We start from the raw sequence: 25,372 nt of genomic DNA, 5'->3' as shown, positions 1-25,372 counted from the left end.
TTTGGTTAAATTTAATTTTAATTTAATGTTTTGCGCTGTGACGAAAGGTGATGCAACGAAGCTTGAATGGCTGATGTAGACCTAGATACAAGAATCATTGCTCAGTTGTACTATTTTCTTCATCATAAGCTTGTTCTTTTTAGCCACTCTGTTTATTTCTTCCACTTTACCCTCCCCATATATTTTATCTCTCCATGCTAGCTGTTTGTTCTTAGTCTGTGTATAGCTTGCCTATGATACTTAAAATATGATTCAATCTTTCTTTCTTTCTTTTTTTTTTTCCAGGCTATGTACTCAACCAACCGAGGGACAGTAGGTGGATTCTTCCTGGCTGGACGAAGCATGGTTTGGTGGCCAGTGAGTGCTATATATATTGTGTGTGTGTATAAAACATATGCATGTGTACATGCGTCCACTTCCATATGACTATGTCTAGTCCTTAAGTATTAAGTATGTCTACAATACTGTTGAGACTGTGATGGCTATGTCGTTTAGGTGCTCTTCAATAGAAACAATTATGTATTTCTTCCAGACTATACAGTCTGTTTAGCGTGACTTGGAAAAGCAGAAAACTTAGACAAACCTGCATTTTCTATATTACTTGTGTTGTACATGCTTCTATGTGCTTGAATGGAAATCCTCAACATTCCTGATCTTGCATTCAGTCTCCAAAAATGTTTTTGCACTTCATTAAGTCTTCTCATTCAACATTCCACCCACATGGATTCAGTTACAGGATCAGGGAGAGTGAGAGTAAATATCTTCTTAAGTAGACTCCAGAAATACCTACATATCTTTCAGTCTTCTTGTGCTTTAGGGAGCTGCTCACTACCTTTAGAAGGGATTGGGACTGCCTCTTTAATGAGGCAGTTATGATGACATAAGAAGATTAAAGGTCAATGACAGTAAAAGGTTTCTTCATTTGGTATAGTAGACCTAAGAAAATTCAGGTTCCATTGGAAGATTAAGGCATGAGAAAGTTTCCAAGTTATTTTGAGATAAATCCCATAATTCTAGGGGGAGAGGAAAAACTCAAACAGATTACTTTGCTTAACTGTCACTTTAATCAGTGCACTGGTTTTAACCTTGTGCAATTCTGTATGCCTGTCAAGGGTGAATATGCCCTTCTGTGCAGATGTAAATGAAGGTGGAAGAAGCAAGGCAGGAAAGACTCACCATAAAAAACTTCTGTCTTGCTGCAGTGGGATTGAGAACTCCTAATGATTCCCTTAAGACCCACGGAAGATTATCTAACACAGTTCTCTGCCAACACAAAACCAACAGATTCAGCAAGCTCCCTTCCTCCAGTGGGAAGACAAAAGGGATGACCCCATGGTGCAGTGGTTGCTGCTCCCTCCTGCCCTAAACTCTGCGAGCTCAGCATGGATGAAGTGCTAGTCATCAGTGAGGTCCTAGTCCACCCCTTCGATCCTTCCCTTTGGAATGCCAGGAGTATCTTTCTGCACCACAAAAATAAACTGTTCTTGCTATTCTTCCTGGTATCACTCAAAATAAACAAACGGCAAGAACTCAAACCACAAACTAAATACCATGTCAGCAGCACCACCTTGGAAAGTTTACCTTGGATAAAAAGAGATTCCAAAACACCTATTCCCATAGTTTAGCAGGTAGATAGGCAGGTAGCCCAGTGCAAACTGGGCTGAAATGACAATACAATGAAAGTATAGAAAGTTCAGTCAAAGATGTGATCTGAGTTCTGCAACAGCTAATGCTGTGTGTATTTTTTTACTTCTTCTGTGCTTTGACTTCTGTTTGAATTTTGTTCTTCAGGTTCTGTAGTTTTGCAGACAGAGCTGTCTGCACAAAATTATGGGTTACTTTATATACCTCAGTTCCTGAGGCATAAATGCTAATAAGACAGAGTATCCCCTGGGCATCTGAAGTCCAGCTACGGTTAGAAAGATTTACTGAATAGTAAGTAGGAAGCAGAGTCAAGGACATACTACATCTTAAATAGAAATGTAACTCAGCTCATTTGTTGTCACTTATGTGTTGATCTTTGTGAGAGAGGTAGGAATTAAGGAAAAAAAAAAACAACAGGTTTTTGCTTCAGTTCTCCATGGCTTATTTTCAAGGCCATCAGAACTGACCACTGGCATGATTTCTCTGATCTCTGCATCCAGTTAAGTTTTACATACTTTCAGAATTCTCCCCACCTGCTGAATCTGACACTGCTGTGAGGAGCCAGGAAAGACAACTCTGGTATGAATAAGATTTGTATTTCCTTTTCTTAGGTAAAGTGGAATAAGAAATTAACTTATTTTGTCAAGTTCCATGAAAAAGTAGTGTGAAATCAATAGTTTTCAGAACAAAAAGAATAATAAAATAATCAAAGCAAAGCTCTGGTAGAAAAGGAAAAGTTCAGTGAAACAAATTTCTACAGAATCTGTCAGAATTTTCCAGCTGGCTGGGAGGTGTTGTTTCTGTCTCAGAGGACAAGGTAGAAAGGTGTCAGATCAGCCTGCTTGCAACTGTGCTGTTCCAACAGCCATGGGACTTGTGGGAAGACACAGACATGTTATTTGATGTGTATTGTATATTCATCTCTCCCACTTAGTGAATTGGGAAGTGTATAAATGTGGTTTAATTTGGCAATAATGCAATACATATAGAATTTGCAGAGTAACTGGGAAAGCAGAATAAAAACCTACACTTCTTTCTGAAAGGGTGGCAGTAATATTTCTTTGTAAGAATTGTACTGATTTTTCTAAAGTGACTAAGGGTGATCCCAAAAAACTCAGGTAGGAAAAATTACAGCCTTCCATCAGGGTAAAGTCACATATTGCAGAGAAGAATTGTGAGTCAAAGAAAAACATGGACACTGTCAAGGCGTAGTTCTCAAAACAAGGGAATGAGAAATTTGTCCAGGGAAGAGTGGTTTGAGAAGCAGCTTCTGCAGGTGACCCATGGGAGGAGCAATACATCAGGGCAAGGCTCATGACGTCGTGCTGATGTGAGGGAGCCTCTGCTGTTCTCTGTAAGGGGGCTAAAGGCCACAGGCAAGGTGTGCTTGGGATTGGGGAAAAGAGTCTGATACCGAGCTAACACTTTCAAACAGGAAAGCAGACATTAGGGGCATAGGAGATGTATTAGCAGGTCCTGGGAGGGAGAAAAGCCAAAAGCTGTAACGTCTGCACACTGTCGCTGCAGTGGTCACTGATTTGTAAATTACATCATATATGATTTGGAACAGCAAGCACCGGGATGTCAGTGCATCCTCAAGTCTGGGGTGTGGTGGCACTTTTCCTGAACAGAGTACTCTTGTTAAAACCTGACCTCTTAAAAGATTTTAAAAGAGCTAATGTTCCATGTTTGCCTCAGGTTAGTTCAGTTTTTTGTTCTCTCTATCCCTCTTAACAGCTTTTGTTCCTTTCAATCAACTTTCTCCTTTACTTTTCCTCCTAGATCTGTTTTTAAAATCAATTCACTAACACATTCACTGAGAACAGTTAACACTTCTAGAAAATTGTTTCCCTCTGTCATCGCTCAGTTTCAGCCCAGTGTTCTTTAAGTCACGCATAGGTGCACTGCAGCATCTACCAATGGCAAATCAAGCAATTCCAGTAATCAGCCTGTAGTACAAAAATCTTCAGTATAAAAATACTGCAGCAGTAAGTTCTTCAGCAAGACAGCTTGGGCCCAGAGCCCATCTGCCTTCTTCCCTCATCCCTAAAGTACTGCTATGGCAGATTGGAAATTTCTCTTTCCCCTCTGGCATCAGCAGCTAAGAGGGTGCAAGCATATTTGTTAAACACTCTTCTTGCTTTAACCACACTGCAGTTTTAAGGGTAATATGCATTTTCCCAGCTATGAAGTCATGTTCTACCTTTCCATGTACACATAACAATAGAAAACATTTTTTAAAATTGCATCCATGATTAGTGTGTGTTGATCTCACAGTTCTGCTGCACTGGATGTTCCCTAATTCAGAGAAGAAAATTTAGAAAGTGAAGGTGTTATCTACATTCACATTGTTTTGTCTTTGTGCTGGCAAGTGTGTTGGTAATTTTGCATTGTTTTGGTTTGGTTTTGTATTTTTCTTACAATACTGTTGTACTCGGGGTAAAGTTGGGAACACAATATTGAAGCATTGTCAATGAATGCTACAATACGTCCTGCGGTTTCAGGCGCTGAGCCAAAGCTTACTACAAGTGTCAGTTCTTAAAGTTCTTCATTAGCTGCTTTTGTTACTTGGATCTGCTTGTGGTACATTTTAAGCTTTTGAAACAGGAGAGGGAACACATTAAATAAAATCAGAGATTAATGTGGTTAATCTTTTCTGGTGATTGCATTTCTAGTAACCTAGGTTTAAGTTTAATTATTCATCTCCAGGGAAAGCACTGGACAACAATGCTAGTGCCTGGTATAAATGGTATTTGTGTCTTCACAATCATTGCTGGGAAAACACTGTTGCTGTCATAAAGAGGTTGGAAAAAATTTTTTCTTTATTATGAGTGATCTCTCTGGCTTATTTGTTTATGTACGTTGCAACACTTATAACAGATATTTCTTCAGGAACGATATGACAAACTGGTTACATTTCTGTAGGGCACAACTGACTTCTAGAAATGTGTTAAAAAAAAAAAAATCTCCCTGTTCATCAATTCCTATGTTCTCCCCACTTTTCTGTTTGTATGATCAGTGCAATATTTGGGGGTCTTAGAGATCCAACACTTCTTAAATATAACTCCTTGTTTTGCTATTGTTTATATCTTCCAGAAGCACTTTCTGAGCAGGTATTTTTGCCATGCAGCTTTCAGAATTTAATTCAGTAATCGAATACTTTTTGACTAAAAGTGAACCAAGTACAAAGTCTGTACAACTTTCCATGATGATACATTTAGTTCCACAGCCTGTGGAATATGAAATAGGTAGTGCCAATTGGACAAGTGGGTATGCACTTACCGTTTCTTCCTTGAGCAAGACAGATCATAGTCTTCTTCCCTAATTGTTTGGATATCACCCAAGTGTAAGTTAGTCAAGTTTTGCAAATATTTAAAAATCTATATTGGTGTCATAAACTGTTTGCCTCAACTGGAAGAAGATCTTCTCTATAACATCCTATTGATTCTCATTGTTGTAGATATGATGGCTGGAGTCTCAAGTTTGAAGGGGAACAATAAGAAGGAGTCTTGAAAGCTGCCAAGGGAGTTGGTTGTCAATCATTCTCATCATCACCATCTGATGATAAATAGGCATGAGTTCAAAACGCCAAATGAACATAATTTTTTCAAGTTACCAGGAACAGGACCTAAGAGCCAAATATTGTTCTTTCTGTTTCCAGATTGGTGCTTCTCTGTTTGCCAGTAATATTGGCAGTGGACATTTTGTGGGAATAGCAGGAACAGCAGCAGCTGGAGGAATTGCCATTGGAGGATATGAATGGAATGTAAGTGGCATGCATTTAAGTGAACATATTTGTGACATCAGGATTATCTGCAGAGGTTAATCAAAATAACATTGCCTAATAATTTAGGACTGTCAAAGTTTGTGCTTGGCAACACTTGTTTTCTGTACAGACCAGTAAGTGCCAATGTAATCTACTATTTAGCTCGTCCTCCTTGGTCCTTGTCCAAGCCACTGGGAGAATATAACCCTTTTCTGCTGAATGAGGCTTTTTAGAGAGTATTTGAACCAAATAAATTGGTGGATTCTCTTCTCTATACATATATTTTGATTACTTTTAAAGTATTTATAAAGAGCACTTTCAGACTACAGGATGTTGGCAAGAATTTATCAGTTTTGTAATCCATAGTATTTTTTACAGCATTTTGCTAGGTAGGAATTGTTGAAGGGGCTTTGATTTCTTCACAGAATATAAGACATTTTGGACATCCTTCAGAACAACCTGCATTCCAAAAATCTTTTCCTCTTTACTTTCTCCTTCCTCTAATTATCTGTGTGTTTTGCTTATGGTTGCAATATAGTGTAGAGATATCCAAGCTGACTTTAAATGAACTACTTAGGGTACCAGGAGTAGTGTTAACTGAAACAGCACAGAGATTCACATGAGCTAATTCAGTGCATTTCCTTGTATTCTCAGGCTCTGTGGGTGTGGACAATAATGCCCTTGTTCTGCTTAATTCACCTTCATGGAAGGGATTATAGCATGACACAAAGGACTTAATGAGCATACATAGGTCAATACTTTCCTTGTATATAATTCTGCACAGTGAAAAAAGCATACCACCCTGAGGGATTTGGCTTTTTTCCTTAGCAAGTAGATGGTTGCTGCAAATAGTCAAGTACTCATATGATATAAATATTTAAGAAGAAGGATAAAGGCTAAAATGAACTCTATAAGATGTGCACAGTTAATCTGTCATCTTTCTCTATTTCTTTACACTAGTCCTGTAACAAACCTGATTTCCCTTCTCTTTGTACCAAAACTAACCAAAAGAAAACAGAACAAGCATTGCTTGAAATTTCATGGTATTCAAATCTCTAGGACCCATATCCTTCTTCAAATATATCCACCTCTAATTAATCGCCTGGGAGATTGTCTCTGGACTAATATCAATACACAGTGTACAACAATTGTTGTTTAGGAAGAAGCAATGATGCATGTGTGTATTTGAGCAGATACATTACATAGTTCATTACTTATGACATAGTGGGACTGATATACAGGTTAATAGACATGGTGGAAATATTGCTCTTGACTGTATGATCTGATTCTCCTCTTGAAAGAATTACTAAGTTTGACTGTTATTGCGCTTGTGTATCTCTATTATTCCACTGAAATTATTTCTAATTTGTATTAGTATGATAGCAGAAGCTCACCCAATATTTCTTGTCCATCTTATGGTTTTGATCTAAGGGCAAAACTTAAAAGATACAGTTAAAAAGCCCTCTAAGCCCTGTGCACAGAATAAATGCAGAGTGCAGCTCTGAGAGCAGGATTTTGTTCTATATTTTTTGATTTAAATATGTACAACTCTATATCAGACAGCATTTGCTAGCCATGTAAGTCAGAAAACTGTGACACTGCAATACAGCAAGATCTATAGTTCACAAAATACACATGGTAACACAAAATACGGTAATGTGGAAATACAAAGTATTTTACTAAATGCATATGGTACATCCTGTAGAGTATGTGGGATTGTTGTAAAACATAAGGCCGTCTCACAGAGACCCAGTGCAGAAGGCAGTTAATGATCAATATAATAATCAAAAGAAGCGCTACTCTCCCCAGTACCTAGATTTGCAGATGTCACAACATACCATTGCAGCATACCTGATTCTGAGTGGGAAAATATCCTGCATTAGTGGCTCTGAGATCAAGATGCTAGCAAATAGGTCTCAGGTAGCAGACTTCACCTCCCTTAATACTTCCCAGTCTTATGGGCTGGTTGCATTTTAACCATCATTAAAGCAGGCTCCCTGGGCCTGCTCTGAAGAGGGCTAGGATAGTCTGGTGTTGCTAGTGGAGTCGTGCTTTGATACTAGAGGGCAATCCTGTGAGCAAAAATTGACTGTTTTTCTAGAAAATGTATTGTTATCATGTGTGCTTCTCTGGGACATCTAGCATGAAATCCAGGCTGCATAATACCTGACAAATTTTTTGGCCAAGGTTTCATTCCCAATTTTTCAACTGTAAATCAAAGCACAGAGCAGTTGCTCCTGCCCCCGAGCCCTGCAATACCCAGGTTCATGTGGTTTCAATGGTCTCTAGCTACTATTGGGTCTGATAAATGGTCTTCAGGAGTGCTATCTAGAGAGAGGAGGCTAATTCAGCTGATCTTGTCTTGGCTGCAGGCTCTGATAGTTGTGGTTGTTCTAGGATGGCTGTTTGTACCCATCTACATCAAAGCTGGGGTAAGTCAAAACAGTATGTTATGCTTTTCTTTGCTGCTTATGTTTGCGGATCAGGTCTTGAATATTGCAAAGCTATTATGAACGGCACAAGAACTGAGCATGCTAGAACTGTACTATATTATGTCTGTATATATTTGAAAAGTGAGGATTCTCTGTTCTGAGACCTGAGCTGAGAAGTACTTGGTACTCTTTCCTTGTTCTCCTTTGATTCCTGGAGCTGCTTTTCCTTGCAACTGCATTTGCAGCTCCACCCCCTTTGCCCTCCACTCTTACAGTATTTGAGTAGAAAAAACTTCCTCTAATTTGCTTTGTATCTGTTCCCCATTATCTGAAACCTTATCGACCTTCCCTGCAGGTGGTGACAATGCCAGAGTATCTGAAGAAGCGTTTTGGTGGGAAACGGATTCAGGTCTACCTGTCAGTCCTTTCTCTGATCCTGTATATTTTCACAAAGATCTCAGTAAGTAAAACTTTTGCAGCATTTCTTCTATCCTACATTGATCTAAAGAAAAGAAACTCCCATTTACTATATTGCTCACACAATTGGTCAATTGTTTCTGATTGGGAGCCCTTGGTTGAATTAAGGACTGTAAAAATATGATTTTGTGTTTTCTTTATTCTGTCTAGTGAGATTGTGTATCCAGATCTGTTCTGCAATCCAAGTTTTTTTCTTCCTGGCAATGTCTCTTGATGTTTGTTGTGCTTTCTCTTTCTTTTTTAGGTTTTAAGGTTTACTTCTACTTATGCTCTCCTTTAGAACAAGTCAGAGTGGAGGGAAACTTGTATTGTATTGCAGGCTATTATCCTAGTGATCCGTGAAACATGTGACAGGAATTTTTGTCCCCAGACTTCATATTTATCTGTTTTAGCATCCTCTGGTGAACATGCCATCAGTAATATAGACGAGGGGAAAGAGCAAGATGGCTGTGGAGGAAAACAGATTAATAGAAATTAGAAAATAAGGGAGTGAGGAAATGCAAAGGAGGGAAATTATAACAGCTGAGGTGAAAGGAGGGAAGAGGAGAGATTCTTTTAATGGGCAAGTGTATTAAGTAAGTAGTTGTGTTGCTGTGAAGTAGTGAAGGGAGCTGGTATTTTCCATATATCTTGAAACTACCAAGCCTCTAAAGAAGTCCACAGTTCAGGCATACCTTGTTTTGCAGAAGTTGCCATGGCAGATTACTCTTTGCCCTCTGAGTGGGAGCTGAGTGATAATGGTGCAATTTAAGCTAAAAGATTGGCCTTTTGCTCTCATTCTCACATCTTCACGATAACAGATCCTTAGAAAGGTTATAAATTAAACAGGTTGGTACTGTGGAGTTGGCCTCAGAGTTGGATTTCCATATATTCAAAAGGCTTAGTTAATTTGCTGTTCTTGTGCTTAACTACCATAGTCAGAAATCCCAGGTATGACACAGAGTTCTGGCAGCTCTAGCAGCTGAGAAACTCTTCCAGTCAGATGACTCAGTCCTATTCTGCAACGCGTTTGTGATGAGCTCATCAAAGTGTTACTTAGGTTCTGAATTTACTATCTGTCTTTTATTTCCAGCCTCTATCATGCCTAAGGATCTGGTCATGGGATTTCACCCCGTTTCAGTTGGAGTGTCTTGCTTCCAGGCAAGACAGGTTCTCCATTTAAGCTTTAAGTGTGGTCATGAGGCTGAAGCACCCTCTCCTGCTCTTGTGGTCCTGTCTTATTAGGGAGCAAAGTAATAGTCAAGAGATCCATACAGCAGTAGATTACTTGGGTTCCGCTCTACCAGTGGCCCATCCCAGCTTCTCCTCAGTCCAATTATTCCAGGTGTGTGTGTGGAATTGCCATGGAGCTGGGTCTCTGTGCCATGCAGGGGAAAAAAAACCTGGTGCACAAGTTCCTCTAACCATTTCTCATTTCCCTCATCTGCCCAGAACAACTCTGACAGTCTCTTTCCCATGTACAAATGTAGCTCAGATTTCTGTAGTATACAAACATGTCTTCTGCATTGTTGTCTTATGTCACTATATTCGGTAGGGCAGGATTTGCCCATGTCTGGTTTACTTGCCATATCTTATTCAGAATAGGCAGAACAGTCAAAGTCCTTGGAGGTTTCAGGTACTGTCAGAGGATGTTGGACTAGATTTTTCTATACCATGCTATGCAGCACCATGCCCAAATTGTCTCCAGATGAACCAGCTCCAGAAGCAGAAAGGGAAGGGCTGTTCCATCCTGGACTGTAGCTAATTTCTGTGTGCTGTGTAGACATATGCATGCTATGTGAAGCTAGCACAGGTCTCTCTTCCCAGAGGCACGCTGTATATGCAAACATACCCATGTGTTGACAATCCACGCCATAGCCAGCTTGGAGATTTGCATTTTACTTCCTTGACTGCTGCCTTTGCAAACTCTCCCTTGTGATCTTTGGGGCTTGTTGAGATTTGATACAGAAGGATTGGTTTCTGCCCTGCCCTTAATGGGCAGTCACACCTATCAGTTTGACTGGCAGAGATACTTACTGCCACTTACCCTTGAAGAGGAGTGGCATCTTGTTTCTAGGGTAGTTATTTCATGTATTGCTTCCTTGATGTGTTAAAATATTGTCTAATGTTTTTAACAATATAATTATTACAGTGCTTTCCAATGAACAATATAGTATGTCAGGTCGTGTAACTCCTGGCATACTCTTTCTGGCACACTGCCCACCACCACGTGATGATCAGATTCTCTTTGCACACTTCTGTACAAGGTCGTTACCATATCTCTCTTTTCCTGCTCATTTTCTGTGTATTTTTTATTGATTTCTCACCTTGTTTTGTGGCTGATCAACCACTTGCCAGACAAGGCTATGCTGCAAGGTGTTGATCTTTGGGATCAGGACACACGTGATCTTTGAGCCCAAAGGATTTCTGTTGTACAGGTGCCTCACATGTACATGCTTCCTAAGCATGCAGTGCTTTGTGATTAATGCCCATAGCAGCTTTCAGGGGCTTACTAGCCACTAGTGTTGCTATTATTGGTCATTATGCCAAAGAAAATGGCCTAGTAAAAATAAAATCTTGATGGAGAGTAACTGACTAAATTATGACAAGACAAAAGGGAATTAAGACCTGAATGCTTTTGAAGAAATCAGAAATTGTAAACCAGAATTTCTAAATGTATTACAGCCTTTTATTCTTTGGAGAGATAGCTTGTAATGTAAAGGAAAGATTTACTCTATTCAGAAATAAGATAAGGATTAAATAGTGTCCATAAAAGAGTATTAATGGAGAAACAAGGAAATATTGGAAGGAAATAATCTAACTGGGAGGGAGGAGCAGTGAAGTTGGAAGGTAACTCAGCAATTCGAAGAAGTTGATATTGCTCAAGATGCTAAATAATTAGCTATACATTTCTTTCGGGGGGGGGCGGGCATTTTAGGACCATTAACATTTAATGCTATGTAGGCTAAACTAAAGCCAAGAAAAATAAAAGAAAGATCTAGGACATAAGCTGGTCAGTGGTGTGAAAAGGTAGGAAAAAAGTATTCCCATAGAGAGAAGGGACAAGGGATATGGTTTAACAGTCACTGGGGTTAAGAGCTAAATGTCTTGTTTCCCAGTTCCAAATTAAAACCTATAAGAAATCAAATAATCTCAAGCTGCTCCAGAGGCAGAGTTTTGGGAGTGGGGCCTCTGTTGTGATTCACATTCTGCTGCACAGTTGTTTTCTGCACATCAGGGAAGTAGGGTTGGATGACCTCTTGCTGCAGAGGTCCATACCTCTTCCTCTTTCTTCAGAGTGAACTAAGGGTGAGATCATACCCTGCAGTCTCGGTTTCAGCATCTCTGGAATGAAGAAGGTTTCTTCATCCGGCATCTCCCAGCTAGCCAGACTTCATAACTGCTTATTAGTATATTTACCCTGCCTTACCTCAGCCCAGTGGACAAAAGCGGTGCAAGTGCCTGTTCTGTGATCACAGGCCTGGTTGTCCTGCAGCCTGGTCTGAGGAACCTCCCACTCCTCCAGCAAGCTGCCACCTAGCAGATGCCCTGCAGTAACTGTGTGTGTAGGCTTTACCCCAAGGCACATGTAATGTTTATCTTTATTTCTCAGACCCTGCATAAGGGCAGTTTTTGCAGCATTTTGCAGCTGCTGAGCTTGCTGCACACCACTAGGACTTGTAATGTTAAATGAGGATAAGACTCTCTGTATAGAGCCCTCGTATAGGTGGTGTGGTATACAGAGAGGAGGCATGCAGGAGGGATTGGAGATGAGCCCATGAACTGGATGCTTAGGAACAAGCACAGATGCAAACCTCTAATGAAAGCATAATTTACAGTAATGCATTACAAGTGCACTGGGGTAGATTATTCTGCTTGTAAACTTGGATAAATAACATTGATGCAAATTATCTCTAAATCAGGAACGGATTTAATGTGATTAAAATCCCAGAGTGTTACTCTGAAACCTGAACAATTCCTTTCTTATGCAAGAGCTAAAAGTCTCTTCTATTAGCCAACTGACATCAATTATTCTGACAGGAACTTAAAAATAGAGATAATATAAGATGTTTGCCTTTAATCACCATTTGTCCTGAACCAGCAAGACTAGCTATACTACATGTATGCAAGCAGTAAAGAAAAAATAAGAGACTTGTAGAGTAGCAATAAATGAAGAGAACTATGCCATGTCTTGGAGGTGTCGCAGAGTCCATCCCTGCACATAGCAGCAAGTGTAACCTGAGCTAACAAATTTTTGAGCTAACAAATTAAGTAATTTGTTATTAAGCTGTCTCTCAGTATACAAGCACAGAGTAGTGAGGTGACTCTGTGTATAGCTAAAAGGAGCCATTGAAAAAGATCTGGAAATTCTTTGAGAAGTGTTACAACTCTTGTACTGAAAGTGGCACAGCACTGAGAGGAGTCTGGCAGTTGTGCTAAAATGGTCTCTATTTTCATTTTGCACTTTTTTGTGTGTGTATTACTGTAAGGGAGGAGTTGTGTATTTCAGTACCCTCATCATGAAGGTGTAATGTGCCATCATCATGAATTTAAACATTGCTTACTCTGTCATTTTTTCTTTTATAGGCAGACATATTCTCTGGAGCTGTATTTATACAGCTGGCCATAGGGCTGAATCTTTATTTGGCCATAATTATCCTGCTTGCTATTACTGCTCTTTACACCATCACAGGTGAGTTTGCAGAGCAGTCTGATAAATCAAAGAAGTTAGGAGAGCCAGAAAAAAAAGAAGAGGGGAGGTGGGTAAGAGGGGAGAAATGAAAAATCTGAAAAGGGAGTGGTCTTTGTTTGAAAGAGAGAGGTGGTAAGAAAAGTTTAAAAAAAGGACTGTTGCTGAGGCATTTGCACAAGGGCTAACTTACTTGTCTTGACATTTCTTTGCCATTAGGTGGCCTTGCAGCTGTCATTTACACAGACACCTTACAAACATTTATCATGGTAGTGGGATCCTTTATTCTCATGGGATTTGGTAAGTAAATCAGATGAATTAAACTGGAATGTTCAACCACAAATCCCACAGTGGCTATGGAAATGGATCCTGCAGTGTGGAACCCTGTTATCTTAACCAGCAGATTTCAGTTCATGTACCTATTTATCAGGGAAGAAAATAGGCATATTGCCAAGCCCTTTAGTCATAGTGACAACTCTATCTCCAAAGCACAGGTGAATGTGCAAGGTAATATATAGCATCCCATGACAGAACAGGACTTGTGATGGCTAATGAGGTAAAAGCAGAGTTGTTTGCAGGTTATGATGATACTCTTGAGAAGTTCAGAGAGTATCTTTGTTTTAAGAAGATTATAATTTCATAGATATTCAGATATGCTAATGCATGAAAATTTCTGATTCAAAGTGAAGAGCTGTTGGTCACATTGCATGATTTTTCCTTGTTTCTTGCTGCTAGCTTGTGTTAAAACAACCCAAACATATTAACATTTTAAGTAAGCCTTGTAGTTCATCTATGGATGTCATTGTATTGCCAGCTGGACAAAAGGTACAAACTGAATATTTATGAATAGGACAATGTGTGTGTCCAGAAGACCATATGCATTTTAAAACAGAAATCATGCTGTTAAACAGAATTAAGAGGAAGGGATCATAAGAAAGAAAGTAGTAGTGACAAGATTCCGTGAATTTGTAGTGTCCTTTCCTTATCCTTCCTGTTACTCAGCACTTTGTTTTCCTCTAGCTAGGCCTTTCAATGAAATGAAATTATTCCATCATTGTTACAACAGAAATAACTTCAGATTGACCTAACCTGGTAAGACCCTGCCTTAGATTCTCCCTAGGCTAACAGTGTGTGGAAATAATGCATCTTCCCTTCACTTCTTGGCAAGGCATGTATACGAGATGTTGAGACAGTAGATCCTAAACGAACATTTGCAACGTAACCAAAAAAGAAAGGTCATTTTGGTACTTAGATTGCGTGAATACTTACAAAACACTGTATACTGTTTTCTGAAAATGTTGATATATACTGGCTAAGGTTTTTTTACATCCATATTAAGCAGGTTTTTCTCCTCACATTCTCTAGCTCTATTTGAGATTTCAATATTAAATACTTCATTGCTACTTTTACTTTCTGTTTTTCAGCATTTTCTGAAGTAGGAGGGTATGATGCTTTCATGCAGAAGTACATGGAAGCAATTCCATCCAATATCTCCTATGGGAATACTACGATTAATGCAGAATGCTACACTCCTCGGAATGATGCCTTTCACATCTTCCGAGATGCCGTCACTGGAGATCTGCCGTGGCCAGGGCTCGTCTTTGGTTTGAGCATCATTGCTTTGTGGTACTGGTGCACAGATCAGGTAATGTGGAAGCCCTATGCCCTGGAAATGCCGAACACAAAACTCTGCAGTCTAGTGTGATCTAGGGGTACTCTTCCCTCACTGTAATTCAAAGCTGGGTCACAGAAATGGCAGTTATTTCAAGACTGGTCAGTGACTTTTCAGTTTCTAGTTTCTAAACCCCTCCCACATGTGAGAAAATGGAATGGGTGTTCTTTCAATTCTTCTTATATATTGTGCCCAGCAGATACTGTGTATAATTCCTTTCTCATTTTTTATGTGTGACCATGTGTAAAAACACAGAGAGGTTGTAATGTGAACATTTACTTAGGAAACCATGTATCAAATGATCCTTGTTAGACTGGGCCTAGATATGATTCCCCATCCGGTAATACTGAATAGTTTGTTTCCTATTTGTGCGGCTTTCATCTTTGCATGAACAGTCTTGGAAGGATGTTCTTTATATGTCAGGTCTTTCAGTCTGGAGACTCTTCCCCAATTCTTCTTCCTTCTCCCTAAAACCTACCGTCCAGTTTCCCCAAGAGATCACACTGACTAAGTAGAGAAAGTAGAGAAAAGTGTGTTCCTGCAACTGCGACATGTGAATGTGTCCAATCTCTAGCAAATGATCTAGCTGCATTCTGAATTGTGAGAAAGATAATCTTCACAATTTGTAAACAAATGAACAAAATCCCCAATGTTACTATATCTATTGCTCAGGTAAATATTTTATTCCTTTTTGTTTTTTAGTCTATCTGCTTTAACAACATCTTGTGAGAAAGAGTCTTACCTCTTAAAAATACACTGGATAAATGATATTTTCCTTTACTCATTTCAAATATATCCTTTGATTTTCCCAGTGACAGAAACAGTAAATAGGTTCTTTCACTATCACAGATGTTAAGAAGTACCTTGTATCTGGAACTTGGCATGGTGTGTTCATGGAAATGCTATTTTTGCTTGAGTCATGCATGCTTGTCATGTCTCATTGACAGGTTATTGTCCAGAGATGTCTCTCTGGCAAGAACATGTCTCATGTGAAGGCTGGTTGTATCATGTGTGGATACCTGAAACTCCTGCCCATGTTTATCATAGTGATGCCTGGAATGATCAGCCGAATTTTGTATACAGGTATGCATATGTATACAGAAATGCAAATTTCTCCTTGCTGCCTATCTTTCACGGCCAATCACTCTCAATTTCCTATCCTTGGTCCCTTCCAAAATACCTGTTAGATTGTCATCTTGTCATTCAAATTGTCCAGGCACATGTATGCCTACAACTAACTACACTGTAAGAAGCCACAGGTCTTCCTCTTTTCCCTCACCCCAGGTTTCTGCTAATGCTATTGCTGTCCATTTTAGTGGAGAGAAATTCCAGTGTCCCTCCTCAGTTGTCTGTTTGTTACCGCCCCACTCTGGCTGAATGAGTGGAAAATGCTGTCCAGGACTGATACTCTTCTAGCAATCAGAGGAAAAGGGTCATCAGTCACAGATAGCAATATTTTGGGCCATGGACAGTCCTGAGTGCAGTGTGGAGGAAATGCCAATCTCCCTTCTCTCTAACCATCAGTGTTTTAACAGCAGGCAGAGAAGAGATGTTCAGGTTGGAGGGAGGGGTCTTAGTGTTCCTCTGCTTGTTTTTCTACTTGCTCTTCTTGTGTTGTTCAGTCCTGGTCTGACAAATTAATGCTGATTTTTTTTTTTTTTTGATCTGCAGTACTTTTCAGTATTCTTTTAGAGAGGAAAGGAAGAATAGAGGCTTAGAATCACCTTCCTCTCTGCTAGCAGACCAAGGATGATATCAAGCATGTCAATCCAGTGGTTCAACACAGAGACAAATTTTAGAAGCTCTACTAATTTGGGAGCAATCTGTTGCTTATATGACCTTGTCTAACCCTGTCGTATTATCCTCTCCTCAGATGTGGTGGCTTGTGTTGTGCCTGAAGTCTGCCAGCAGTACTGTGGCACTGCAGTTGGCTGTACAAATATTGCTTATCCAAAAATGGTAGTGGAGCTTATGCCAAATGGTAAGACACTGTGTTTGTTTGTTTGTTTTAGGAAAGGTGAGGTTGCCAGACTGTAAAAACAGGTGATAGAGGGAGCCCAAGTCCCATATTTAGTTAAAAAATTCTTGCTGGAACTATGTAATGTTAATCAAAGGGATAGTCTGTATTAGTTGTAGATGTAGGTGCAGAATAGCTACACACTGACAATGTCAGCTTTCAGCTGGCAAATGGTAATTGAGCTCCCTTTCTGTGAAGGTAAAAAATAACCTACTTTGCCAATGATTTATAAAAGACTGTCTCTGCCAGGATTTCTGAGTTGGAGGCATGCACCTGCAGTCCTTCTGCTAAATCCACTGAAGTGGGAGGAGGGAGGAGGAGAGGAGGTGGGAGGTGAAAATATTCTATGTACACATTGTCCCATAGGACACCTGTTCAATAAGAGAGTAAGGCACCACTCTTGAGAGGACAACATATACATAGAAGATAAATTTCTGCAGAAAACCACAGAGCTGGTTCATAAGGCTAGAAAGACAAATTATGATATTATACAGTCCATGGTACTTCCCTGATATCTTTAGTACTTCCCCGTCATATTATAACTGTTGTACATAGTATTATTAAAATACTACAGTACTTCCCCATACTGTGTTGACTAGATTATACCATCTGGAAAAGTGGCTTACTCTGATTTTCAAACAGTAAAAGAAACTTTTTTTTTCCAAACAGCTGGTTTACAAATATACCGCCAGCACATGAGCACTCGCGTGCAAACAAGAGAATTTATTTCTGTAACTGTGGGGCAAAGTCTGCTTAGTATTTTTTTCTTACTATTTCAGCATTTAATCAGACAGCATTCACAAAAGAAGCACCCATGTTCTAAGAGCTCAAGAGTTGCCCTCTCACTGCTGTAAATAGCTTTTCCAAAGCTCAGCAGACATCACCCTTCTTGCGTTGCAAGTGAGAGTCAGGCAGGCATCAGCACATAAGTATGCCGGACACACTCATAGCTGGCTGACTTGAAAGGGTCAGACAAGCACTATGGATGGTGCCATTTATTGAGTCTTTTCACTGAGTGCTCATCCCAGTTCACATATCTTTGTATTTCAGGTCTGCGGGGTCTGATGTTGTCCGTCATGTTGGCCTCCCTTATGAGCTCACTGACTTCCATTTTTAACAGTGCCAGTACTTTGTTCACTATGGACATTTACACCAAAATTCGATCACGACCATCTGAGAAAGAGCTTATGTTAGCTGGAAGGTAAGCGCAGCCGAGTCTTCCCCAGCCGTACAAACATAGCGAGCACTAGATGCATTACAGACTGCAGCCTCCAAAAAAGGCACTAAGTGCCTGGGTGAAAACCTGCTTTTGCAGTGTGTGGGCAGTGCAACAGTGGCCTCCTGTGGCCAGACAGGCTGTCCCACTGTACACTTTCCTTTTGGGAAAAAAAAAGACCTTGTTTCCAATTTAATTGACAGTGGCACATAAAGTAGCTAAACTAATTCTCAGCACTTCCTAACTGTTATTCAAAGGGAATTATTTTAAAATATCTTCATAGGCTTTATGCTACATCATACTACAGCATCAATGAACTAGTTCTTCTAGTTGATCTACTATTGATTTGTCTTTAGACATAACAAACAAAGGAAAAAAGTAATTTTCTATGTTTTGATTGCATGTTTAGCTGTATGCTGATGGATGTTTGACAGACACAATATCCAGCTTGGATTTCTTTTGTTTGTTCAATGGTAATTGGCCATTATCATTGATTTTGCTGGTTGAAATACAAAATGGACATTTAAATTATTGATTAATTTCTGTTTTTTTCATTCTGATAGGTGCTTCTAAGCAGGTGGCTAACTGAGTATCTGGCTATGTTTACAGGGCATTTATGTTACTTCTAATTGGCATCAGCATTGCCTGGGTTCCTGTGGTGCAGTCAGCTCAAAGTGGGCAGCTCTTTGATTATATCCAGTCAATTACTAGCTACCTGGGACCTCCAATTGCTGCTGTCTTCCTGCTTGCCATTTTCTGCAAGCGGGTTAATGAGCAGGTAAGTACAAATTAGGAAACAGGTATGCTGCATGTTCAATTAGGCATTAGGACAACTTTTTTGTTTTGGTGTCTGTTATTAGCAACTTCTTCCTGTTTATTTTGATCCTACGACAGCCCAGGGATTCTGTGTTTCCATACCCCTGTTCTCTGTGTTTCCGTACCGCAGGGCCTGAGGTTTCAGAGATTAGCAAAGAACTTTTTCAAACTCATCTGATAAATAAACAGTCACCTAGGAATTCCTGGATAGCTTTGAAACTTAGATTATCTATCACTTTGCCAAGAAGTGTGTCAAATGGATAATTTATGGGGACATATTTGAAAGTAGTCTTTTACGACATTGGCCACCAAACTGCGTTACAAAACATATCACCTTTCACCTTCCTCTTGACCACTATATGTTTTGTCAACACTCTTTTAAACAAACATGCTGTTGTTTTATGCATTGTTTCCCATTGCTTTTAGGACGCAGTCTGGGAATCGCTGATTTTGATTCATAGAGCAGTGGACTGAGAAATACTGTACTTAGGCCTTTTTAAGTAACCCAGAAGGCATGAGGTCTGTCACATGCTTTGATGGGACCATAGGCCAGTCATGGTAACTGGGGTCTCAGACATTCTGAAAACTCAGTACTCGGGAATTCCATTTCTTTTCTATAATATTAGGAATAACAATACTTGCCTATTGCTCAGGTTTGCTCCAAGGAGGATGAGTTCAATGAGAAAGCCTAGAGAGAGAAGGTTTTTGAATATGGCTCAAACTTATTTCTCGCTATTTTCTCTCAAGACCAGTTCAGTGGTTATTTGTGTGTATATCCAAGAAAAGCCTGTTTAACACACAAGGGATGTTCCATTTCCTGCCCCAATATGGCTAAACCTCACAAATGGATTAAGTCTTTGTGCCCTTCGTGGAAATCTGTAATTGACTTTAGCTGGAATTTTACCTGAGTAAGAATTCAGTATAATCCTTGGAGGTTTAGGTAGACTGCACACATTAAATTGGGGTAAATAGGGGAGACAAGCATCAAAGCTTCTGAGAATTGGAGCCTTGCACAAGATAAATTCTAATATTGTAATTATTTATAAGATTTATCAACATTTCTTGCTCAGAATCATTATTCTTTCTGCTAGAAATGGAATTAACTATCTTGTCCCACTCCAAAATGTTTTTGTGACTTAGACCACTGGATAATTAAAACTGTTTTGTTCTTAAACCCAGCATTAAACCTAGAATATTTTAAAATCAGGAATTATAAATTTATGTTACCATCATTAGTTTTTTGACTTCACAAAGTCACAGAATGGCTGACATTGGAAGGCACCTCTGGACTAGTGCAACCCCCCCTACTCAAAGTAGGGCTAACAAGAGCAGGATGCTCAGGTCCTGTCCAGTTGGGTTTTGAATATCTCCAGGGATGGAGACTCCACAATGTCTCTAGGTAACCTGTTCCAATCACCATTACAGCAAAAAAGAAATACATTTATGTTTAAACAGAATTTCCTGTATTTCAATTTGTACTCAGACATACCTGTGTTGGGCTAGAGTAATATAAACCTAGCAGCAAAACATCCATCGAAAGTGTTGAGAATTAACTTTTAACTAATTACTGACAAGGTCATTAGAAAAACTGGACACGTATTTCAGGAGGAATGACACACACTGGTTCCATCAGGCTAGAACGGTCACGGATTTAGCCCTCAAAGATAAAAAGATATGAGAACAACCTTTGATATGTGTAGTGTGTGGCTAGAGCCTGCCCTGTACAAGGAGAGCATTGTGTGGAGATGGATGAACTTTGAGAAATGAGCTGGATAAGGTGTTCTCGGTATTCTTTCTCTGAGCTGCTGGTCATTGCCCCTTTCAGTTGTATCAATACACTGAGCTGTAAATACGGTCACTGAAAGTATCTGGGTTAAAACCCGTGTGCCAAAGCCAATGTAACACATAACTACCTCCATGTTTCCTCTAGCAATTATTCTAAGCTATTAGAGCTTATTTCCATGCCTGAAATTACTGATTTTGGTAAATTCTGTCACTTTGTCTGCAGGGTGCCTTCTGGGGCCTAATGGTTGGGCTGCTAGCTGGACTCAGCAGAATGATTGCAGAGTTTGCCTATGGAACTGGCAACTGTGTGACCCCTTCCAACTGCCCATTCATCATATGTGGGATTCACTACCTTTACTTTGCAATGATTCTTTTTGGGGTTTCCACCATCGTCATCCTGGCAGTCTCCTTCATGACTAAGCCCATTCCTGATGTACATGTGAGTATTATTGCAGACCTGCTCCTCAAGAAATGGAACTCAGTGAAACCACTAGTTTTAAACACTGGTACTTAGTATATTACCTCCTGACATTTCAGCTACCCACATCATATAATCCTTGTAAGAAAGCAAAGGAAATAGTGTTCATTTATTTGTCACAAATCTTCAGTGACTCCTAATAATCTTAAACATTGACTTAACAGACATTTGGGATGCCATCATCTTATAGCTTGTTCATGTGCTGGCCAGACTGATTTGACTCTGTTTAGTAAGGCTGTAGATTTATAAACTCATTTTGTTTTACGACAGCTTTACCGCTTGTGCTGGTCTTTGCGGAACAGCAAAGAAGAACGTATTGATCTTGATGCAGATGAGGAGCAGGACAAAGCTGATGAAAAAGATAAGGAATCAGGTAACTGTTGAATATCTATAGATTCTATCAATATATTTGAGTATCCCTATTTCATTCCTGAAGAAACATTAACATGCTTGATATTCAAAGACACACTCCCTCCACCCCAACAACAAAACCTCAAACCCCACATATTTAAATGGCTAGTAAGCTGCCTTTTGCCAATCTATCCAGCTCAGTGTAAATCAGAAGTGAAGTGGATTTGAAGGGAGAAAATCTTGTTCTCTAGGTAGTAGGTGGCAGTTCTGGGACTAAAACAATGGAGACGCTTTATTTCAGAGGTGGTGTGCATTGACAGAACTGTGTGTGACTAGCATTTGGAATGAAACAACAAGAATTCACTTGGAAATAGTGGGTAGTAGCCAGGATTGAAGGAGCAAGGATGCGGTGCAAGGCACCATGAAAGCCAGACATCCATCTGGGCAAAACCACCTGCTCTCTTTGCTGGGTTTCTGCTTCCGCTGCCAAGTTCCTTTTCATAAATATCCTCAAATTCATTTATTTGTCTTTTAATTAAAAGTGTAGAAAGTACTGAAAAAATGGACTTTAAGCTTTACAGCAAGTCTCTAGGCTGCAAAAGGCGCAAGTGACTTCTGCAAAAGGCTCTCTTGCAACATGTAGGAAATCACTCTTTTTCCAGCTGAGCTGTGAAAACACAATATTAACTTGATTCTTGTACTGCCTTGTACTAAAATGTTTCCATGTAACTATGACCATAAATCAGAACTGCTGTATTAAATATAGGAATATCCTCAGTCACAGAGATCTTCTAGTGCATGCAGTGGTCCATGCTTACTTTTCATGACCAGTGTGTTATTCCTTCCAGTTAACGAGGAAAGTGAAGAAGAACCGGGATGCTTTAAGAAAGCGTACAACTGGTTCTGTGGCTTAGATCAACAAAAAGGACCCAAACTGAGCAAGGAGGAAGAGGAAGCATTGAAGAAGAAACTGACTGACACAAGCGAAGTGCCACTTTGGAGAAATGTTGTGAATATCAATGGCATCATCCTATTGACTGTGGCTGTATTTTGCCATGCCTTCTTTGCATAAAACTCTGATTACAGTTTCTGAAATTGTACTGTATTGTCAAGCAAAAACGACGACTTGTAGATTTACAGAGTTAGATACGCTTAGTATTTTCATTATCTATGTTTGTAAAAAATCAGGGTGATTTACTCACTGATTTTGTGATCATAATTTCAACAATCTAAAGATGAAGGCCACTGGGATTTCAAGAAAGCGAACTTCTGTTTAGACACTGAATCAATCCAGGGCTAATAGAGGTTCAGAATTTCCATCCACTATTCTCTCTGCTTGTGATACATTTCATATTTTAGGTGCAGAACAAGGCTGCATGAGCCATATTTCATATCAGGGTTTGTGAACTACCTTTTACGGTTGATTTTCAACCCTTCTTCTTCTGATCATTCAAATTTCTTTTTCCTTTGGCTATGATAATTTGATTACAAAACCCCCACAACAACTGAGGGACCGTATTAAAAAATCATTTTTGTTCCCTCCAAGCATGGGATATCTTAAGGATTTATGTATATATTGATGTATTTGACACTATATCTATTATAACTTTCCATTATAACTTTTTTCCCTTTTTCTCACTTTTCACTGTGTTGTGTTTCTCAGTAATCAGTGGAACACTAACCATCTGAATTGATCGGATTTTGAAATTAGGGAAAACACATCTTAATGATCTTAATAAGAATTCTGCTTACGATAGATTCTCTTTTTAAGGTTAACTTCAAAAGTCCTCCTTTCTTTATATTTTAATATGTGTCTATACTTGAATGTGAAGCTTTTTTATACAAAATACATATATATACATATACAATACATTATATATAAGCACTATATATATTATATATATTTAAAATATATATGCATGTTTGTGTGTATATATATATTTATTTCATACTGATCAATTCCCGTCTTGGTATGTCAAAGTTAATCTCTACCCACAATTACTAGAACCTCTTTTTCGTGGGGTTGGTGTTAATGTATTGCCTCCTTCTATGCACAAAACAATCCATGCACATGGTTAAAAGTCCAAACCATCAGAATGCTGAGTTTGCATTTTTCTTTCAAGTACATTTGAGGGCTCTGTACTGCTTTTCTACAAAGCTATAAATCTGTCTTACAGAATCATAGAATAGTTGGGGTTGGAAGGGACCTTTAAAGGTCATCTAGTCCAACCTCCCTGCCATGGGCAGGGACATCTTCAACTAGATCAGGTTGCTCAGAGCCCTGTCCAATCTGACCTTGAATGTTTCCAGGGATGGGGCACCTACCACCTTTCTGGGCAACTTGTTCCAGTGTTTCACCACCCTCATTGTAAAAAATTTCTTCCTAATATCTAGTCTAAATCTACCCTCTTTTAGTTTAAAACCATTACCCCTTGTCCTGTCGCAACAGGCCCTGCTAAAAAGTTTGTCCCCATCTTTCTTATAAAAGCCCCCTTCAAGTACTGAAAGGCTGCAGTAAGGTCTCCGTTCTCTTCTGAAGATTTCATTGAGAAATAGAATTCATGCTGTATGAGAGTATGAGTTAACAGTTCATGAAAGAGAATAGTCACAGCAGTGAGCTATCAGCTAAACCAGTCTGATTATCTCCACTTGATAAGTTTGATACCAGCTGGAGATACAGGAAAAGATAGATTTAACACGTCAAAGCAAAAAGCATCATCTTATCATAAGCAAAGATCATCTTATCATCTAATTCAGCATCAAGTGTAAAAAGAAGACATTGGTTGCTGTAGTCAAGCTGCACCACAGTTCCTTGTTCCTGTTGCACACGTATCGTGAGATGCTGCATTGTCTCAAAGCATTTCAGTATTCTACAGCAGGATGCACTGGACTTGGAATAAGTGCATCTAAATAGGAAACCAGTGTAGTCTCTGTATGTGCTACACCACAATGTTGCCGACTCCTGCAACTTTAATCACTTTAATCTTTTCTTCATTTGGATCTAAACCAAAATGCTGTGGATTCTAGTAGAATTGCTGCTCTTCAGTATAATCCCTGCAGTATACTGAAAGGTTTTGCATAGGCTAGATCAAATCAATACTATATAAATACCAGTGCAAACCTTTTTCTTACAGTTAATACAGTGATAGAGTATTTTAAGGACCATGGAATTAATTATATTTAATGGACTATGAAGACCTGTATGTATTAAAGTATTTGTATATTGTGAAGTATTTGGTGTCCACAAAATGATGGGATTTTTATATAATACGATGGAAGACAGCAAAACTTAATTTGGTGTCTAGATTTTGGTTCTGAGTAATAGTAATGGATGACAAACAAACAAGAAAGAATTTAATGAGGATTGCCCGGATCCCACTTTGTCATGCTTTGTTACAAAAAGAAAACTATGGTGAAATCATACAACCATTTGGATAAAGACAAATAACACAAATATTTCCTGGCAGGTTGAGCAGCCTTTAGGTGACCTCATGGTTAATCAGGCACCATCACTTCATTTTCCTCCCCAGGATTAAAGAATTTTTAAAAACTAACTCTCAGTTTCCCAGGGACATTCACTGTACATCCTCAGCAACCTGCTTCCATTGCAGTCTGAAAACTGGATGTGGTAGAAGGCAAAATTCAAATGTTTACATAAAGTTTGACTGCTGTTTAGAGTACTCCTCTAATTTTGCAGAATTTCATAGAAAAATTGCCTGATATTGTGGACAGCTGATAAAACTTTTTATGTTTAGATTAATAGTTAAATGCCATCCCAGATTGGTAGCTATTGCATTCAAAGGCAGTTTCATGATTTTAAGGAAGTGACTTTTCTTCAGTTCTCAGAGGAACTCTGTCCATGTTACAGCTGTTGCTGCAGGACACTCTCAGACAAAACCCAAAAAGTAGCTTACGCTGTCTGGGCATTCTCATGCTTTAGAAATGGGAACAGTGAGCACATGCTTGTTTCCCACATTTGACTGTAAATTTGAAATACTTCTGGTTAGTGGAGAGACTCCAGATATATCTCTGGCTAATAGCACAATACA

General features: G+C 39.2%; 1 protein-coding gene across 1 annotated transcript; it reads left to right on the top strand.

Annotated features, from left to right (window-relative positions):
* Window positions 1–288: 288 nt before the first annotated feature.
* On the top strand, window positions 289–23,491 carry SLC5A1 (solute carrier family 5 (sodium/glucose cotransporter), member 1). The gene is made up of 14 exons (XM_009574231.1): window positions 289–357; window positions 5,306–5,410; window positions 7,783–7,842; window positions 8,198–8,302; window positions 12,886–12,991; window positions 13,208–13,288; window positions 14,413–14,633; window positions 15,608–15,743; window positions 16,534–16,641; window positions 17,728–17,878; window positions 18,503–18,671; window positions 20,718–20,933; window positions 21,243–21,345; window positions 22,172–23,491. Exons 1-14 carry the CDS (start codon window positions 289–291, stop codon window positions 22,393–22,395), a joined length of 1,854 nt encoding a protein of 617 aa, XP_009572526.1. The 3' UTR covers window positions 22,396–23,491.
* Window positions 23,492–25,372: the final 1,881 nt, after the last annotated feature.

This window comes from Fulmarus glacialis, unplaced genomic scaffold (assembly GCF_000690835.1).
Source record: "Fulmarus glacialis isolate BGI_N327 unplaced genomic scaffold, ASM69083v1 scaffold9963, whole genome shotgun sequence".
Classification (NCBI taxonomy): Eukaryota; Metazoa; Chordata; class Aves; order Procellariiformes; family Procellariidae; genus Fulmarus; species Fulmarus glacialis.
This window is presented reverse-complemented; position numbering and strand designations above follow the sequence as displayed.

What these genes read in the sequence shown, in the direction of transcription:
- SLC5A1 (XM_009574231.1), top strand. Translation starts at nt 289, where the DNA reads ATGTACTCAACCAACCGAGGGACAGTAGGTGGATTCTTCCTGGCTGGA. An exon ending in GAAGCATGGTTTGGTGGCCA is followed by an intron (nt 358 to 5,305) that starts GTGAGTGCTATA and finishes TTCTGTTTCCAG; the next exon opens with ATTGGTGCTTCTCTGTTTGC. An exon ending in TTGGAGGATATGAATGGAAT is followed by an intron (nt 5,411 to 7,782) that starts GTAAGTGGCATG and finishes TCTTGGCTGCAG; the next exon opens with GCTCTGATAGTTGTGGTTGT.